General features: G+C 57.1%; 2 protein-coding genes across 5 annotated transcripts in view; both read right to left on the reverse strand.

The window, feature by feature from the left end:
- Positions 1–886: 886 nt before the first annotated feature.
- Positions 887–5,367, reverse strand: CASTOR1 (cytosolic arginine sensor for mTORC1 subunit 1). 4 transcript variants are annotated; one of them, XM_010349153.3, is made up of 9 exons: positions 5,183–5,364; positions 4,486–4,556; positions 3,135–3,322; positions 2,919–3,051; positions 2,589–2,712; positions 2,031–2,144; positions 1,784–1,866; positions 1,600–1,694; positions 887–1,468 (listed from the first exon to the last, which is right to left on the reverse strand). In XM_010349153.3, exons 1-9 carry the CDS (start codon positions 5,293–5,295, stop codon positions 1,400–1,402), a joined length of 990 nt encoding a protein of 329 aa, XP_010347455.3. In that variant the 5' UTR covers positions 5,296–5,364; the 3' UTR covers positions 887–1,399. The 4 variants fall into 4 exon arrangements, with proteins under 4 accessions (XP_010347455.3, XP_010347456.3, XP_010347458.3 ...); XM_010349154.3 differs by lacking the exon at positions 5,183–5,364 and adding an exon at positions 4,863–5,074; XM_010349156.3 differs by lacking the exon at positions 5,183–5,364 and adding an exon at positions 4,678–4,851.
- A 3,068-nt stretch (positions 5,368–8,435) lies between these two features.
- The window catches only part of TBC1D10A (TBC1 domain family member 10A), a 38,176-nt gene continuing 27,690 nt past the window's right edge, over positions 8,436–18,921 (reverse strand). Inside the window, exons 3-9 of the mRNA XM_010349157.3 lie at positions 17,557–17,664; positions 12,721–12,827; positions 11,604–11,718; positions 11,459–11,524; positions 10,379–10,568; positions 10,109–10,263; positions 8,436–9,316 (exon numbers count right to left, since the gene is read on the reverse strand). Coding sequence (XP_010347459.1) covers positions 8,798–9,316; positions 10,109–10,263; positions 10,379–10,568; positions 11,459–11,524; positions 11,604–11,718; positions 12,721–12,827; positions 17,557–17,664 — 1,260 coding nt within the window. The 3' untranslated portion in view covers positions 8,436–8,797. The remainder of the gene's footprint in view (positions 9,317–10,108; positions 10,264–10,378; positions 10,569–11,458; positions 11,525–11,603; positions 11,719–12,720; positions 12,828–17,556; positions 17,665–18,921) is intronic.

Here is an 18,921-nt window from a genome sequence, read left to right on the forward strand (position 1 = left end):
GGTCTCCATGCACATGGGGAAACTGAGGCTGGAGGGAAGGGGCTGGCCCAGGTCCCCTGCTGCTCACTCACCAGGCTGTGCTGTGCTCTTGGCTCCTCTGATCTACGCCTGAGGCCCCAGACCCCTGTTCCCCAGGAGCAGGGCGGGCGCATTGCCAGAGGCCTGTCCCTGTTCTGGCTTTTCTGAGGAGCCACTGCAACCTCTGAGTACGCAGAAGTCACACCCTTCTTCCCTGCCTGAGGATGGGCGGGTCTGGGCTGAGGGTACCCGATAGTCTCCCGGGACATCTATGGGGCCCCATCAGATCACCACAGGATCCCAGCCTCACCGAGCAGGGAGGCAGCCCCCAAGGACAGAGAGGGCTCCGGGTGGCCTCCGGGCCCCTGTCCTATCCTCCTGGCTCTGAACCTTAGGCTGAACTCCATGACAGCCCTGGTGGTAAGAACTGACTGATCTCTCAGCCAGCAGGAGGGACAGCCAGAACTCAGGCGAGGCCCAAAAGAAGGCAGGCACTGGCCTGGAGGAAAGAAAGGTGCTTTCGGGCCCTGCCTGGTGGGTTTCGTAGCAGACCAGCCATATCCATGGTGACAGGGAAGGCTGGGAGGCTCCCCAGACAGGAGGGTCTGGGAGTCTCTGCCCAGGTTCAGAACCCTCGGGGCTATTTGGAAGCTATTCTGACAGCTAAGTCATGTCACCTCCCAAGGCTTTGGTTCCTCGTCCGGAAAATGTGATGGTTCACCAAGCTGTGGTGAGAGGTGAATGAGGCAAAGCCAGGTGAGCCTGGCCCCCAGCAAGCTACACAGAGAGAGACCCCAGACCGAGGGGCCCATGAGAGGGAGCCATGGCTGAGACTCAGATGATCCCCAACGGCCACAGACCAACCCAGTCACTGCAAAGTCCTTTATTAACAAGGCAATAAAAACAGAAGAGAGAAAGATGTCAAAATACTTTTCTTGGAGGCCTCAGGAGGGAGAGGCACTGTCAGGACTCACCTGGCCCAGGGAAGGCGACCCCACCAGAGGCAGAATGGAGGTCAGGGCCCTGTCCGGGGGGACAGCTGGCCCAGGAAGGCTTGGGGGAATAGCTCGGGCCTCAGGCAGGGACTGTGCAAACCCTGAGGCCGTGCAGGGAGTGATGGGTTGGGGGCTTAAGCCCCGAGCACCGTGTTCCCCTGCCTGGCACACCTCATCAGGCGAGCAGCTGCCCACTCCTCCCGCAAGTACAGACAGGTGGCCACAGAAGAGCCGGTGCCTGCACACAGCTTACATACAGAGAGCAGAGCGAGGGTCCCCCGGCAGGAATGGGGGCTCATTCCAGAGCTTAAGGAAATAGTTTAGAGGAGTCTTTGGAAGCTTGGATCGAGGGAAGAACAGGGAGGCTGCTCTGTTCCCCACCAGTCTCAGGAAGCCAGGCCTTCCTGCCGCCGCTGGAGGACCTCGATGACGCTGCCGATACCATCCTCGGGCACCTGAGGGCAGGAGGGAAGGGTCAAGGCTGAAGCTGGGCACCCTCTGACTTCCTGGTCCAACCGAGACTACCTCCTGCCACCCACATTTCTGGGCCTCACTCTCCCCCCAGAAGCTCCCCCAGGGTGCTCACCAGGGCATGGTCGAAGTTGAAGGTGCTGATGTAGTAGGCAGAGATGTCAGCAGCAGCCAGGGGAACCGCGATCTGTGCCACGATGCCGCATTCATCTGAGGGTGGCAGAGGAGGGGCACATGTGGCACATGCCAGTTGCTCCCCAGACACTCTCCAACCCCCCAGTGCAGGGAATGGCCCTCACCGAAACCCAGGGGCTGTCCACCGATGCGCACCATCCTCCACAGCTCCCCTGAGGAGCTCGTCAGCAGGAGGTCGCTGGGGAACCTGGGGAGGGAGGTGAGTGATGGGCAGGGCACCCCCACCCACCCCTGCCTGACCGTTAGCTCTGGGACAGGCTCACCTGCTGACCTCAGAGTCTGATGCCCCACCTCTTCCCTCTCTGGGGTTGGCTGGGGCCTGGGGCCCACCCGGGGACAAGGGTCACCTACTGTTTCTGTGTCTCAGCATCCATGACAATGGAGATATAACCCTCGATGAGGGAGAAGGCAAAGAACGTGATGGAGCTGGGTTCAGGACCGCTAGAGGCTGCCTCCTTGGGAGTGCTGGGGAGGGACGGGAGATTTAGGGGCTCTGCCAGGCACCCAACCTACTGCCCCCTCGCCCAATCAGCCTCCAGAACCCTGAGAAGGAGCTGACATGGTGGCCCAGGCAGGCTCTGCCGTCTCTGCTCCCCGTCCAAGGGTCCAGCCCTCTGAAAGGTGTGGGTAGGGATAAGGGAGGGTAATAAACCCAGCCTGTGCCAAAAACAAAGGACCCCACAGTCAGAGGGACAGACCAGGGTGCGGCTCAAGGGTGGCTCTGCCAACACCTCTGGAAAGGGATCCAGCTTTGCAGGGAGGACCTTCCCCAAACATCAGCGAAGCACAAGTGGGTGTCATGGGCTGCCAGGAACCCCAAGAGAGGACAAGGGAGAGCTGCAAAACTGACAAATGGGCAGAAGGCGGTGGGACAGAGTGTGAGGACAAAGACGGAGTCCCAGGGTCCACCTGTGTGAGTAGAAGAGGACATCTATGAGGGTGGTGGCGATGGCTGGCAGCGTCTCAGGGTCCAGTGTGAGGACACAGAAGCGGTTCTGTGGGCTCTGGATGGGATGCACCGTGGGGCTGGGCCCTGCCAGAGGACAGCAGGCGGTGAAAAGGTGTCTGTGGGCTGGGGCTCCCCCTGGTGGCCAGTCAGGGGCAAGCTTGGGCCAGGGGTGGGTCTTGCTATACAGGAACTGACCTGGGCCCTGCTGCCCCATTGGGGCCCACGAGGGAAGGGTCCCAGTGGGAAAGGGAGGCCCTGCCCAAGTCGAGGTGTCAGGTGGCAGCCCTCACCATGCTGAGTGCGGGGAAAGCCGTTGCTGGAATCGTCCCTGGCCACAGGCATGGGCTCTCCGCCCACTTCCCGGTAAATGTCAAACTCCTGGGCTAGCGTGTGGATCACCACGGACAGGTCCTGCTCCCGCACCTGGGCCACAGCAGATGCACATCACATGGGCTCCCAGGTAGCTATTCCCACCCTGCCCTCATCAGCAGCAGCAGGAAACTCACCAGGATGAAGTCAGTCTGGTAAGTGGACAGCATTAGCACAGACACGTGGTGCTCGGCCAGTGGTGCGATGACCGAGCGGGCGATCTTGGTGACCCCAGCAGCCTGTACTGCTGCACCACTGTGAGACGACACATTCAGCACCAGCCATGTGGCCTCAGCTACTTGCAGAAACTCAGATGGGGGCAGCTCTGTGGGTGGGGGACATGTCTGGTCAGGGTCTGCAAGGCTGACCCCTGCCCCTCTCTGAGCCTGTTTCCCTCTCTGTGCCTTGGAGGGCTCCATCAAGGTAAGGGCAGGTCTGAAGGCTGGGGCTGTCTCTGCCAGTTCTGCTCCTGAGGTCCGTATGTGTGCAAAGACAGAAAGGTTTCAGGTGCTGGCCTTGGTGGCATTGAAATTTCCCACTTAAGATCAGAGGTCCAAATTCAGAGAGACCTGGGTCCAAATCCCAGCTTTGCTATTTATTTGTCTTGTGACCTGGGGCAGGCGATTTGAATCTCAGTTTCCTCTTCTGTAAAATGGGACAATATCTACCTCACTGCTGTGTGTTCTGTGGGTTAGCAGAAGCTTTATACCACATGGCACCACCAGGGGTCATTCACAGATCAGGTTGGCTGGGGGATTGCCTTCCCCTTTTGCAGACCCAGACTTCCCTGAGGCAAAAACAGGGAAACTAAGGCCTGAAGTGGAGCAGGGGCACAGGCCAAGCTCCAGTTAGCTGACCTGAGACTCCAAGCCTGTGAGGATGGGCCGGGCCAGCAACAGGAGGAGGAGCTAGACATCACCTCCAGGGCCCAGGGAGGGCCCGGGCTGGCGTCCAGTCCTGAGCAAGGGCCAGGGCCTGGGTGGCTGCTATTCGCCCCAGCACAGCCAGGAGGCCTCCAGGACCCTTTCCTGAGATGGCTGCCTGCTCTTGCATTCCTTCCCTCAGACTCCTGGAGTTCCCAGACAAGCAGGGGAGGAGGTGACCCAAACCAGGGAGATAAGACCAGGAGGAAATTACGTCCAGGGAGTTCTAACAGCAGCACTTGCCTGGAGCCATAACAGAGACCCTTCTGCGGGCCTGCGAATGCTGAGTGCCCCTCAGTAGTGCTAAGTTTATAAAGCCCTCATGGGATCCTATTTATCAGAATCATAACTGTACCCATTTTACGTTAGAGGAAACAGCTCAGAGAGGGGAAGTGATTTGCTCAAAGGCACACAGCCAGGGAATGGTGGAGTAGGATTCGAATCCTGACCCATCTGCTTTTAAGGCTTAAGCTCTTAAGACGGATCTCAGCAACAGGTGAGAACCCTACAGAAGGGGAGCGCGACAAGCCCCTCCCGTACTCCCGTTCCCCGGACCAGCCCCCACCTTTAAAGCCCTCCTCGTCCACCATAAGCGTGTAATCCTCAGGGGTCTCCGTCAGGCTGAAGAACTTGCACCTGGTTGGGGGTGGGGAGCATCTTCAGCTTGGTGTGGAGAACTGGGGGTCGGGAGTGGGCTTCTCTCCATCTGCCCCGAGACACCTCCGCGACCCCGGGCCCGGCGCCTTCCTACCCGTACCTCAGCCGTTAATTTCTAGGGCAATAGGGTAAGAGCCCCATCTCCAGTGTCGGGAGCTGCTTTTCGGCTTCCCGACCTCTCCAGAGCCTTCCGCCCCTCCACTCTTCGATGGAGGAGAGGTTCACACCCGCGGCGACAGCCCCGCGGGCGTCGGACCTTGGAACCCCTAGTCCAGCCCCTCTGACCTGAAGGGAGGCGTCCTGGAAGTAGCTCCCCGCCGTGGCCAGGTAGGAATGCCCCCATGTGACTCCACTGAGTTAATAAGCATTGCCCATCCCAAGCTGTTTGTGCTCTACCCCGGGAAGGGGGCCTCACGGGGCCGGATAGGCGGCGGTCCCGGGGAGGGTAGGCCCAGGCCGGATGGCGGCCGGAGGGGGAGAGCCCTCCCCACCCGGTCCCGCCCGCCTGCCTGCCTGCCTTAAGGCGATCCTAATCCTCCGACCCTGGCCCGGAGCGACAGCAGAGCCCCCAGCCCCCATCTGCGCTCCCGAACCCGGGCGCGCACCGGCTGCGGCGGGGCAGGAAGAGCAGCTTGATGAGTGGGTGGGTGTAGAGCCAGAGACCGGGACGGGCGATGCTCAGCACCCGCACCCGGTGCTCTAGGATGTGCAGCTCCATCGCGGCCCGAGCGGACCCGACCCCGCAGCCAACTAGACCCAGACCGCGAGGGAGGCGGGGCGGCGGGGGTGGTACCAGGGACTTAAAGGAGCCGCTGCTTGGCCGAGTCCACGCCACCCGCTACGCGGCTGACCCGCCCAGCCCCGCCCGGCGTCCGGCTCCTTGACGGCCACGCCCCGAGGGAAGCGAGGCCTATTGGGTGGTCACGCCTCCTCCTAAAGCCAGAACTTCATCCCTCTCTCCAGCCCACGGAGACCGCCCCGAATGGCTCCGCCTTTTTTAGCACGGGCTCGGGGATAGACCCCACCCCGTCTGACTCCTCCAGGCCCCGCCCCTGACACGCCCCCTTCCTGGGCTCCGCCCTTTCTGCGGAACGCCAGCCTTGCAGGGCACGGGAGCCTCCCGGAGGCGGGGGGACGTTTCTGTCCTTCTGGCACACACGTGGGTTTTTATGATTGAGGTCCTTGAGACAGAAGGGCCGCGAGACGAATTGGAGCTCGGCTGGGACCAGAGCGCTGCCCCCAAACCCCGAGAGCGATGAGAGGCACAGGTCTGCTGTGCAGCGCGGTCCACCGGCACCTTTCGCTCTCCTTCCTCTCAGGGCTGCAAGGGGGCGGGGCCGCCTGCATTGGATTGCGATTGATACATACTCCTCCCTGCTTGCAAGGCTGACAAGTTGAAACCTGGCCGGGTGGCCCCACTTGTTCCTCTCACCCAACTTTCAGAATAGAAGGCTCCCCACCAGGCGCACACAGATAGGGTCCTAGCCACCTCTGCCCGAGTAACATACTTTGGGTTGGGGGCTAGAGGTGGCCAAGGCCTAGGGCTTGAAGTCCCTCGATACAAACAAAACCCGGAAGTGCTTCAGCCAGTAATGCCCAGTGCTTGGACTCTGGGGAGCAGGCCCATGCGGCTGAGGTGCACTGTGTACTCAGACTTCTAGCCTGAAACTTGAGCCCCAAACCCTGCAGCCCTTAGCTGGCAGGTGCACATCTAAATTTGCTTCACGTTCAAGGAGGTCCCCAGCACTGGCAGACACCCCAGGTCTTATCAGGCCTCCACAGGTCTAAGGAGACCCCAAGACTGGGCAGGCATCAGCATGTCCATGTTGGCTCCACGCAGGACCGAGAATGCTCCAGGGGACCCTTGTCTGGCCCGAGCACCCTGAGGCCTCAGATGTGAGGCTTTGAACCAAGCAGATTAAAGCAGGCCTCAGGCCTGATTGGGACCCAGCAGGCCTGAGCAGGCCCTCTGCCTGCTCTGGAGCCCCCACCATAGGCAGATGGAAGCCAAGCTCAACCTCCTCCCTGGACTCTCCGGCTTGACACATTCCTGTGGAACACTGTGTAGCCACGACATCCTGGCCTGTCCCCTGGAGGACTAGGGGAAGGAGGAGCTTCTCAAAGCCTGAGCCCATCTCATCAATGGCAGATACAGATGGGGTGGGAAACCATAGGGGTGAGGGAGAGGAGGCAGGAAGTGGGGTGGCCTGCCTTGATAGTCCCTTGAGACACTCACCTCCCTAGGCCTCAGTATCCCCAGCTGTACCAGGACAGGATGTTTCAGGCCCAGGCGAAGCCTGAAAGCTCCCAGGGAGGCTCTGCTCCTCTCTCCTGCCCCCTCCTCCTATGGCCTGGCCTGGCCCAGCTTGGTCATCTGCCAGGAACAGCACTATTGTTTGACTGGAAAAGCTGCTTCCTCAGCAGAAGGGGGGCCTCTCCCAGGGACACCCTGTCCTTGCCCTCACCAGTCATCAGGTTATGACCAAAGTGCCTGCCTGGGCCCTCAAGGGCAGTCAGGTCTCCTGGGCCCTGGTCAGGAGAGGAGGCTGAGTGAGGGGCTCACGGTGCAGATCTAGCTGAGGCCGGGTGGTTCCTTTCCCACTCAGCTCCTATTTGTTTCTTCATCTGTAAAATGGGCTAATTGAGCCTACCTGACCAGTCCAGCCTAGCACATGGCAAGTGCTCAGTAAATGGAAGTTGGCATTTTATGAAAGGTCCATACTTTGCCGCTCTCCCCTCTGCCTGAGGGCCTGGGCTGAGCCTGTGAGGACATTCATAGTGCTCCACCCTAGGCCTCCCACCACCCCTCCAGAATGAGCTCTCAGAAACTTACTGGAGCCTGAGGTAGCATCCAGGCCAGACCTTGAAGGAGGAAGACCCTGAAATATCCTCCTTAGGAGTCCCTGTCCCCTGGTGGTGGGTGAGGACCAAGACCTGGGGAGCATGCCCTGCTCTGCCCAGCACCGAGCTCCAGCCCTGGTGTCCCTCATCTACAGCAGAAGGTAGTCATGAGGCAGTGGGGATGGGGTGAATGAAAATGGGGGTTAATGACCGGGCTTGGCGACTCACTCCTGTAATTACATCACTTTGGGAGGCTGAGGCAGGCAGATCATGAGGTTAGGAGGATCATGAGGTCAGGAGATCTAGACCATCCTGGCCAACACGGTAAAATCCCATCTCTACTAAAATACAAAAAATTAGCTGGGTGTGGTGGTGGGCATCTTAATCCCAGCTACTCAGGAGGCTGAGGCAGGGGATTCCCTTGAACCCGGGAGGTGGAGATTGCAGTAAGCCGAGATCGCACCACTGCACTCCAGCTTGGGCGACAGAGCAAGACTCCATCTCAAAAAAAAAAGAAAAGAAAATGGGGGTTAAGAATGAAGGCTGAGGTCGGGCGCGGTGGCTCACGCCTGTAATCCCAGCACTTTGGGAGGCCGAGGCGGGTGGATCACAAGGTCGAGAGATCGAGACCATCCCGGTCAACATGGTGAAACCCCGTCTCTACTAAAAATACAAAAAATTAGCTGGGCATGGTGGCGCGTGCCTGTAATCCCAGCTACTCAGGAGGCTGAGGCAGGAGAATTGCCTGAACCCAGGAGGCGGAGGTTGAGGTGAGCTGAGATCGCGCCATTGCACTCCAGCCTGGGTAACAAGAGCGAAACTCCGTCTCAAAAAAAAAAAAGAATGAAGGCTGGCCAGGGACTCAGCATGTGCTCTGGCAAAGGTACCTCTCAGAGAGGCTCTGGTGCTGGGCTAGGGCCCAGGAGGAGGGGCTCTGTAGGGCAAAGAGAAGAGATGCTGAGCACCAAGGTGACCAAGGTGATACCTACTTCCCAGCCCCTGGCTGCACACCAGCTCTCTACACAAGGCTGTTTATTTCTGTACAAAACCATGTTTCTATTTTACACAAAGAACACCCCACCCTTTCCCCTCACGCCAGCACCCTAGCCCTGGGGAGCATCCCCCAGGAGGAGGGGGCTGAAGGAGGCCCCACCCCCTGGTCCCTAGCTTCTGCCTGTCCTGGCTGGACCAGCCCGAGTGCCACTGTAAAGAAAATAAATAAGGAGGCTCAGGCAGAATCTGTGTTGGACCAGCCAGACTCCAGCCCAGCCCAGTGACCAGGAGGCTTGGCCCTCAGAGGGTGGGCAGGCCATGGAATGTCAGTTCATGAACCGTGTAGGTGTGTGGAGACCCCGCCCTGGAGGCCTGAGCTGCCAGGGTTACAAGTAGGTGTCCTCGCTCTCTTGGGACGTCAGGCTCTCCTGGGAGCGGTGGTGGGCTGAGGCCTGGGGAGCTGAATCCTGAGGGGCTGAATCCTGAGGGGCTGAGGCCTGGGGGGCTGAATCCTGAGCGGCTGAGGCCTGGGGGGCTGAGTCCTTCGGGGGCACATGCTGTGGGGGATAGGCATCTCCTGCAGCGGCCTCCACCATGGCTTGATCTGGGGCTGGGGGCTTCTCCGGCTGCCCTGTCGCCTTTGTCTGCTTCTGCTCCTTCTGGGCCTGCTTGGATGGCTTGGACTTGGCTTTGGAACCAGGGAGGGGGGCATCTGGGGGGAGGCGGATGGACGGTGAAGGTTGTAGGGTGGGCCGGGGACCGGGTTCTGCGTCCAAGATGGCCTTGGCACCATGCAGCCTGGGTGGGGAGCGGCACTGCAGCTCACCCCGGGTCTCCTGCCAGCGCCGCAGCTGGATGAGGTGTTCACGCTCAATCTGGCGCTCTGTCACGGGCAACTCCACCACCTGCGGGGCAGTGAGAGGCAAGTGGGCACCAAGAAGAAGGACCTTCCTCTTCTGCCTCCCAGCCTGGGCCCCCAGTCTCCCTCAGTATCCCCCAGCCCTGGCCACTAAACACTGACCCTAGGAAGGATGAGAGTCTAGTCCCAAGCTGCAGTCACAAGCCCCAGAGGTGAGTGCCAGGTGAGCTGGACACTTGCGATCCACCGCCTCAGAGGGGAAAGCTGCCCACAGCTTCACGAGTCCACCTGCCTGACTATGGGGCCAAAGGGATAAGACCCAGACAGAGAAAAACCTGCTTTCTGCCAATGTGTTCCCCCACCACTGCCCAGGGCAGCCTGGCTGCTTAGGCTGAAATTCCAGCTCCACCACCTTCTGGCTGGGTGACTTTAGGGGGAGTTGCTTAGTGATCCTGCCTCTGTGAGCCTCCATTTCCTCATGTGTAAATGTGCCCATGCAAGTGCCACCTAATTATAGCCCCTGAGAGACAAGTATCCATAAAGAAAGAAGCAAGGGAAATAGAGCCAAGACTGTGAACTGGGTGCCAGGGAGGAAGAAGGGGTGTGGGTTGCCACTCTTCTTCATCCCCAGGCAGCTCAGAGCCAGAAGGCCCTGGAGAGCCCCATGCGCCTCACCAGACAGAAGGATGAGGTCTACTCACACGTTCTGGGCCACATAGCAATGGTCCTGGCATAGGTGACCCACCTTCAGGAGCTGAGGGTTAGTGGGACCCCCCTTCAAAGGACCCACCACCTGTCTTCCTCCCTCCCTATGACAAGGAGCAGGCATGGGCTGTACCTCCTGGACCAGGAAGGCCTCCTGCATGATCTTGGGGCTGAGGCTCCGCAGTCGCTCAATCGTCTCATACTGGCCCTGGCAGGCTTTGACCTTCTCGGGGGAGCCCAGTGCATGCTTTAGCAGCACCAACCCCACTCGGAAGATGATCTTGACTCCTGCATGGGGGATGGGTAGTAAGTGCAATGGGCCTTTTGGGAGTTTCTCTGGAAAGAGAGGCCCCCCTGTGGGCTGCTGGGGTCAGGGATGCTGCCCCCAAGACCAGCCCAGTACCTTCGCAGAAGAACATGTCCCAGACGCGCAGCACAGAGCTCCAGGGCAAGGTTCGGGAGAAGGCGCACATGAACCACTCTGTCATGTAGAGGAGCGGGTCAATCTTCTGCCGGCTGAGGTGCTTGTGGGCCACCGGTGACACCTTCTGCAAGAGTGAGAAGAGGATCTCCCCGTCCAGCTGGATCGCCTCCTGGGGAGACATCGAAGCCATGGGGCCATGACGGTGGGCAGCAGGAGCCAGGGCAGGGACTGTACCCTAGCACCTAGCAGGCTCAGGCAGCTACTGCCTGCAGCATGTCAGCCTCTGCTGGGTGCTAGGATAAGATGATGAGCAAACCAGAGCCAGCTGGTCCCCTGGGGGAGCTTATCCTGAGAAGGGCACATGAGCAAAATCGGCTAGGGGAGGGGGAGGGGCTGAGTGTCCACAGCAAGGCAGCAGCAGGACTGCTCTGAAGCATGTGCTGGAGGGTCCTGCCTGTCAGGGTCAAGGAAGCTCCCTGAGGGCTAAAAGCTGAAGCAAAAGAGAAGTTTTTAGAGCACGGGGATAGGAGCTTCCAGGAAGATTTTAGCCTAGGCCAAGGCCAAGGTCAAGGCAGGGAGGAACTTGGTGCCCTGGAAGAATTTCAATCCTGCCAAGTGGCCAGAGCAGCTAGAGGCTGAGATGAAAGTCAGCGTGGAAGGGATAACATCGCAGCCCAAGAGACCTAACCTTGGCAGGCCTTGGGACTTCAGCCTAAAGGCAACAGAAGACTGGGAAGGTTTCTTTTTTCTTTTTTTTTTTTTTCTTGAGATGGAGCCTTGCTCTGTTGCCAGGCTGGAGTGCAGTAGGAAAATCTCGGCTCACCGCAACCTCCACCTCCCAGGTTCAAGCGATTCTCCTGCCTCAGCCTCCTGAGTAGCTGGGACTACAGGCATGCATCACCAAGCCCGGCTAATTTTTGTATTTTTAGTAGAGCCAGGGTTTCACCATGTTGGCCGGTAAGGTTTTAACCTGGGCAGGAGTCACCATGAGAGAAGGGCCTGGAGGGACCACAGAGGGTGTCCAGCCTGGGGCAGGTCCCAGGCCAGGCGACCACTCACCAGTTTCTCACTGTAGTAGCCGGGCAGGTACTTCTCACAGATCTGTACCAGGCACCAGAAGGCTTGCTGTGGGCGAGAGAGATGTGAGGCCTTGCCGTTGAGGGGTTCCCCACCCACCCCCTGCCTGCCCGGGGCCTGGTGGTACCTCAGCAGGCATGTGCATGAGCAAGACGGCGGCAATGGGTGCCTGGGCCTGGCAGTAGCCCTCCTCAGGTCGGTACAGCGTGTAGGCCTTCAGCACACGGAATAGGTCCTGCTGGCTGTGGAGAGGCCGGGCAGAACAGTGATGACCAGGGTGACTCTGCTACTCATGGCCTTCACCCATTCCCCACTGAACCAACCTGCCTCAGAATCTGTACTTCCCTTGAGAGGGAGGTGATCTGTTTGTAGTCACCAAGGAGTCAGTCTCCTACTGCAGCACCTGGACTCTCACATGCCCGGGGAAGGAGGTGGGGAAGGGCTCCCCTATGACAGGTGAGGGCAGAGGCTCAAAGAGAAAGCAGGGAGCAGGGCCAGGGCAGATGTAAGGCTGTGTCAGGGCTGGAAGTAGGGGCCCCTCACTCAGCAGTTGTGGCCCCTCAGCCAGGCCAGCTTTGTCCCCTGTGTCTGTCTTGGTCCCCTTGGCTGCCCCATCTCTCCCCTGCATACCCTCCACTCACCCAACTTCCTCTATCCCTCTTTCTCCCCAAAAAAACCTGTATCCCGGGGCCGGGCGCGGTGGCTCAAGCCTGTAATCCCAGCACTTTGGGAGGCCGAGGCGGGTGAATCACGAGGTCGAGAGATCAAGACCATCCTGGTCAACATGGTGAAACCCCGTCTCTACTAAAAACACAAAAAATTAGCTGGGCATGGTGGCGTGTGCCTGTAATCCCAGCTACTCAGGAGGCTGAGGCAGGAGAATTGCCTGAACCCAGGAGGCGGAGGTTGCGGTGAGCCGAGATCGCGCCATTGCACTCCAGCCTGGGTAACAAGAGCGAAACTCTGTCTCAAAAAAAAAAAAAAAAAAAAAAAAAAAAAAAAAAAAACCTGTATCCCAAAGAGGGCCAGGCTGGGCAAGCTCTAACACTCTAGAGTCAATGACGAAAACCGCCCCAGAGGTAAGAGGAGATGCTGACAGCACACATCAGACTCAAAGCAAAAAACAGAAATGCTGACAATGGAGCTGGGGACACCCAACTTCTGAATCTCTGAACTCACTGTCCCTCCTCAGACTCCTTTGGAGACAGGACCTAGAGCCACCTCCCAAGGCCCAGCCTGCTCACCCGTGGCCCCCCCGGGACACAAACATCTCATGGAAAGGGAACTGCCGGTGCAGGTCACGCTCAATCACGTCCAGCCACTTGGGATCCCCAGGGGACATGTCCAGCTCCTAGAAGCAAGGGCACATATTAGGGGCTGGGGAGGATGGAGGTGGGCATTGCTGACAGGACATGGCTGCCCAGGGATTAGGGGGCAGTGCCCAACCAATCCCATCACAGAATGGGCCTTCCCAAGGACAAGAAGAGAAGCTCAGGCAAGGATTTCTGGACAGGGGCAAGGGGGCAAGGAGGGAAGTGCCCTGGAAACCTTAAACCTGGCTTTAGGAGACCGATGCGGGCAAGAGTGTCCACTCCAGCTGTAGCTGGAAGGACCTCCAGACATTTGATTCACGACTTGATTAGATACATTATGTCACATCCTTAAGACAGAAAGCTGCTTCTCTGAGCAATAGCTACCAGCTGTTCCCACTTCTCCAAGCCAGGCACTAAGCTGGGCACAGGGTACCTGTGGGCCTCACTGATCCTTCTCCTCAACCTCCACAGATAGGACCTATCATTACAGCCTGTTTGCAGATGAGAAAACTGAGTGTCAAGGCCTCATGGCTAGAAAAATGGAGGAGCTGGGACTGGAGGCCAGGTCTGACTCAAACTGTCCATCCCAGCTCCTCTGCTGAGCGCCTCCCCAGGCGGGTGGCGTAGCCTCTCCAGGAAGAGGGGTATGTGTGAGATCTGCACATAGCTCTTTCTGGAAGGACATGACATCTGTCAAACCATTAACCTCAGATACTTCTCTGGGTACCGGGGTTTCATCAAAGTTTTACTCTTTCTTTTGAACTTCTGTGAACATTTCAGTATGTGCACCTTTACAAAACAACAAAGCCATTACAAAACAAAAAATCTTTTCTTGGGCATTTGAAATGTTCTCTACCTTGATTTGCATGTTGGTTACATGGATGTATATTATTTATCAAAACTCACTGACCTGCACATTCAAGATCTGTGCATTTTACTCTATGTAAATGCATACCTCAATTTTTAAAAAAGAAAGAAAAAGGCCGGGCGCAGTGGCTCAAGCCTGTAATCCCAGCACTTTGGGAGGCCGAGGCGGGTGGATCACGAGGTCAAGAGATCGAGACCAGCCTGGTCAACATGGTGAAACCCCGTCTCTACTAAAAATACAAAAAATTAGCTGGGCATGGTGGCGTGTGCCTGTAATCCCAGCTACTCAGGAGGCTGAGGCAGGAGAATTGCCTGAACCCAGGAGGCGGAGGTTGCGGTGAGCCGAGATCGTGCCATTGCACTCCAGCCTGGGTTAACAAGAGCGAAACTCCGTCTCAAAAAAAAAAAAAAAAAAAAAAAAAAAAAAAAAAAAAGAAAGAAAAAGTAAATAAGGAGAAAACCCATAGGGCTGAGCAGGGAAGCAGAGTATTCATGAGACAAACCAGAATGTGCTCAAAGGCATGGCCCAGTCACTTTTTTTTTTTTTTTTTTGGAGACAGAGTCTTGCAGTCTTGCCTGGGCTGGAGTGCAGTGGTGTGATCTAGGCTCACTGCAACCTCTGCCTCTGAGTTCACGTGATTCTCCTGCCTCAGTCTCCTGAGTAGCTGGGATTATAGGCACACACCACCACACACGGGTAATTTTTTGTATTTTTAGTAGAGACGAGGGTTCACTATGTTGGCCAGACTGGTCTTGAACTGCTGACCTTGTGATCTACCTGCCTCAGCCTCCCAAAGTGCTGGGATTACAGGTGTGAACCACCGTGCCCAACTGGCCCAGGCACTTCCATGGAGGTGTCGGTTTAAGTACAAGTTGCCTGCAGGGCTGGGGCAACACCAGGCCCTCAGGAAGGAGGCCAGGTCATCAGCAGACACACCCAGTGGGCGCCGACCCAGGCCCTGCCCTGATCAGCAGGAGACTTCATACAAGACCCTTTCCCTCTCTGCCCCTCAATGGGGGTGTCAGGGTGCCAAGAACTTGACTAGAGAGTAAGTACTGAGAGGAGCAGCTGACAGTGTTCAGGCTAGAGGGGACAGGGAGGGGCTGGGGCCCTGTGGCAGGCCCACACGGAGATGTGTGGGTCTGTGTATTGTGTACCTCTAGGTACAGTGCAGGTTTGCTTTCACCAGAAAAGGGAAGAGGGCCCCACAAATTCTTCTAGCAGTTCCCATGAGGTAGAAACCCGAAAACTCCAAAACTCAGTTCCTAGGATGTATTCATCAGGCATCTCAGCAGCCTAAGGCATTTGGCCTCACATGGTTGGTGAGAAAGGAAAAGGGGGAAGCTGCAGATAGAAAGGGCACCAGCAGACAGGCAGGTACCGCGGTCACAGGGCCTATAGCCTCCACCAGCCTGAGAGGTACTGGCACCATCATAAGATGGAGCCAGAGAAGAAAACCAGGGAAAAGGCCAGGTGTGGTGGCTCACGCCTGTAATCCCAGCACTTTGGGAGGCCAAGGCAGGTGGATCACAAGGTCAGGAGTTCAAGATCAGCCTGGCCAACATGGTGAAACCCTGTCTCTACTAAAAATACAAAAATTAGCTGGGTGTGGTGGTGCATGCCTGTAGTCCCAGCTACTCAGGAGGCTGAGGCAGGAGAATCACTTGACCCTGGGAGGCGGAGGCTGCAGTGAACCATGATCACACCACTGCACTCCAGCCTGGGTGACAGAGTGAGACTCCATCTCAAAACAAAAACAAAAACGAAAAGGAAAACCAGGTAAAAAAAAAAAAAAAGGACATGGAGGTCCTGCCTACCCAAGAAAGGAGGAAGAAATAGCACATGCAGGAGAAGAAGGAGCCACAGGGCCTGTAGAAGCTGCCCTGACTGCTGAGGTTGGAAGGGGCCGCCTGGACTGGTACTACATCGGGGGCCCTGCGGGGAGAGAGCACAGAAACAGGTGCCTGCTGCTGTCACAGCCCCGCACTGTACCCTGCCTCAGCGTATGCACCAACAGCAACCAGGGGGAGCTTCTCATGCTTTCTCTGGGTCACCCACAGGCAAAGTCCTTCCAGTGTGCTCACAAACATTTCTTCCAGCTGCCAGGGCTGTGCAGGAACACGTCACTCAGCTTCAGAGCACCAAGAAGGCCTTCTCTGCATATCCACCTCCTCACTCGAGCAACCTTCCAGACCCCCCGGGGGTGGCTGATTCCTCTCTGGAAGCACAGCTCTGTACACACACGCACACAGCTCTGCATTCTACTGCATACATGCTCACACCTGCTGAACCACACAGCCAGGAGGCTGGCCAGGCTGCCCACGCTCTTGGCTCTCATTCCTGGCTCTGGCAGCCTGATGTTAACTATGAACTTGGACTGGGGCTCCCACCCCTGAGCCTCCCGCTTTCCCCAGAATGCAGCCCCTCAAAATGGGAGAGATGTAGCCACTAGGAGGAAGACTGTGGACTCGACAGGCTGCTCCAGTGGGACTTGGTATTGGTGCTCTGGGGAATAATCCAATCAGCCAGATTTAGACCTACCTCAGCCAGACACTCTACCAGCTTCCCTGCCCCGGCAAGGCCAAGTATTGCCAGCAAACAGCTCTCACACTCTCCAGGTCAACAGCAGAAACTCTAGGCTACCTTGCCCTGCCGCTGCCCAGCCACCTCTAGAAACAGGTTTGGCAGGAGTGTTCACTGAAGAAGCATGAGGTATGTCAACAGAGAGCTGGTGGCGGGCAGCTCTACTCTCTCTCCCTGTCTGCCTGTCACCAGTCCCAAGGGCCTGCAAGAAACCCTGATGCCTGGGGCCAGATCTGGCAGGTAAGCCAGGGCAACCCGAGGGAATCCAACTGCTTCCCCATAGTTACCTAGGAGAGCAGGCTGGAGGAGCGGCCCAGCTCTGAATGGAGAGATATTTTACTCTGGCCAGCCATGGGGCAGGGGACAGCAGGACGGATATTGGGACAGGAGGAGGGATGACAACAGAAGGCACACTCTCTGGCCACTGACTGGCATCTGACCCCTTGGGAAACCTAGGCAGTTCTCTTCAGTCCCCTCGGGTTTGGCTCTGCTACTCCCAGGGCTGATGACCCCACAAGACACACGGGTAGGCTGTGCTGGCCAGGCACAAGACAGGAGAAACAGTAGAGGATGGGAGGCCAGGAGGCACTGAAGTACTGTGGTCCTACTGGTCAAGCCCCCATAGGCCCAGGGCATGGGGCCCAAGGCAGTCAGGGAAATCGTTTGAGTGTCTCCTCCTAATGACCAAGAGCAGGGTGTAACCTACTGAGCCCAGAAAGGCAAATCCTGAGTGGTCATCAAGAGAAGAGCTGGGGCCAGGCGCGATGGCTCATGCTTGTAATCCCAGCACTTTGGGAGGCCGAGGCGGGTGGATCGCGAGGTCAAGAGATGGAGACCATCCTGGTCAAGATGGTGAAACCCCGTATCTACTAAAAATACAAAAAATTAGCTGGGCATGGTGGCGCGTGCCTGTAATCCCAGCTACTCAGGAGGCTGAGGCCGGAGAATCACCTGAACCCAGGAGGCAGAGATTGAGCCGAGACCATGCCATTGCAGTCCAGCCTGGATAACAAGAGCAAAACTCCATCTCAAAAAAAAAAAAAAGAGAGAAGATCTAGAATAGGGAGTGGCAAATCTGGCCATTCTACCGAGGGCAGCTCAGGGCTGGAGCCTCAGTTGTGCAAAGCCTCCAGGAGACACAGGTACTCAGAACTGGGCCAGTCTGGCTGCTGGGGCCTGGACAGTTGGACACGTGACTGGAGGTTTCATAGATTGCCCATCCTGTGAGGTCTAGGTGAGCACGTGGAGGATTGCTGCCATGGGGAGGACACCAAGAGATGCAGAAGGAAGTGCAGAGTGAAGGAAGGGAAACTTACGTCAAACTTTCCAGGGTTCTGTTGTAACTTCACCTTGCCTCCTGACAGGTACTGCCAAGCACGGCCCCGCAGAGAAGGTGGGATGCCCTTTTGACACCGCAGACGAATCTGAAAATCAAAAGGATGGCTGAGACCATGCAGCCACCCAGGCAGCTCCCCCAGCCCCTTGCCAGTGCTCAGTGGTCCTCAGTGCACACAGCAATAAGAGCAGAAACAGTGGAAAAAAGAGGACTTTCCTACTGTTGCTATAGTGCAGATCCTACAGTCGAGGAGGGGAGGTGACTGCAATCAGATATGCTAATGCCAGGTGATGGCAGAGTCCCACATCCCTGGTCCAGTGAAGACGCAGGCATTCCTGAGGTCTACCATAGAATTCCAGACCCTCAAAACTATCTTCTGAATCAAAATGGAACTATACAGCTGGGCACAGTGGCTCACGCCTGTAATCCCAGTACTTTGGGAGGCCAAGGAGAGCAGATCATTTGAGGTCAGGAGTTCAAAACTGGCCTGGCCAACACGGTGAAGCCCCATCGCTACTAAAAATGCAAAAAATTAGCCCGATATGGTGGCGGGTGCCTAGAATCCCAGCTACCTGGGAGGCTGAGGCAGGAGAATTGGTTGAACCTGGGAGGCGGAGGTTGCACTCCAGCCTGGGCGATAGAGTGATACTCTGCCTCAGAAAAAGAAAAAGGGACCATACTAGTTGGGTGAACCCCATAGTCTGTCACCAGGGAGGGCACTGCACTGTGTGGGGCTCAGCTACAGCTACAGGGAAGGTAGCTCGTGAGATGAACCAGAATGTGCTCAGAGGTGTACCCCAGGTACTTTCATGCGGGTGTGTTGGTTTCAGCAGCCATGTGGCAGGACACGGCCAGCCTAGTGGGGAGAAATCTCTGCAGAACTCAGAAAGGAAGATGAGTGCTGCTCAAATGGCTCCCTCTTTGTTTTGGTCAAGAATCCCCTCTCTCCTCTCGTTGACCCTGAGCTTTCAGGATCACCAGCCTGGCGGATAGGCGGCTGGTCTGGGTGTGAGTCCCGATCTCAGCCCTTGCTAAAATGGCCCAGGTCTTCCCTGCCACTCACAGAATGGAAGCAGTGAGGGAGGGAGTATTTGAGGCAGCTCATGACCCAGAGCTAGTGCTCAATTCCGGCTAGCTGTTTTTATCAGGAAAAGTTTTCCACTGGCAAAACTCAGTTTGAAAAACTATCAAAACTATCATGTCTTTTACAATTGGGGAATTGAGTGTGGGGGAAAATTCATGGGGGAAATTTCGTCACACAAGCAGAGTGCAGATAAATTCGTCATACAATCAGAGACCCTACTACCTCCTAGCTGCACTGCACAGGCTGGAGGGATCCAGCCCC

Source organism: Saimiri boliviensis, chromosome 21, assembly GCF_048565385.1.
Source record: "Saimiri boliviensis isolate mSaiBol1 chromosome 21, mSaiBol1.pri, whole genome shotgun sequence".
NCBI lineage: Eukaryota > Metazoa > Chordata > Mammalia > Primates > Cebidae > Saimiri > Saimiri boliviensis.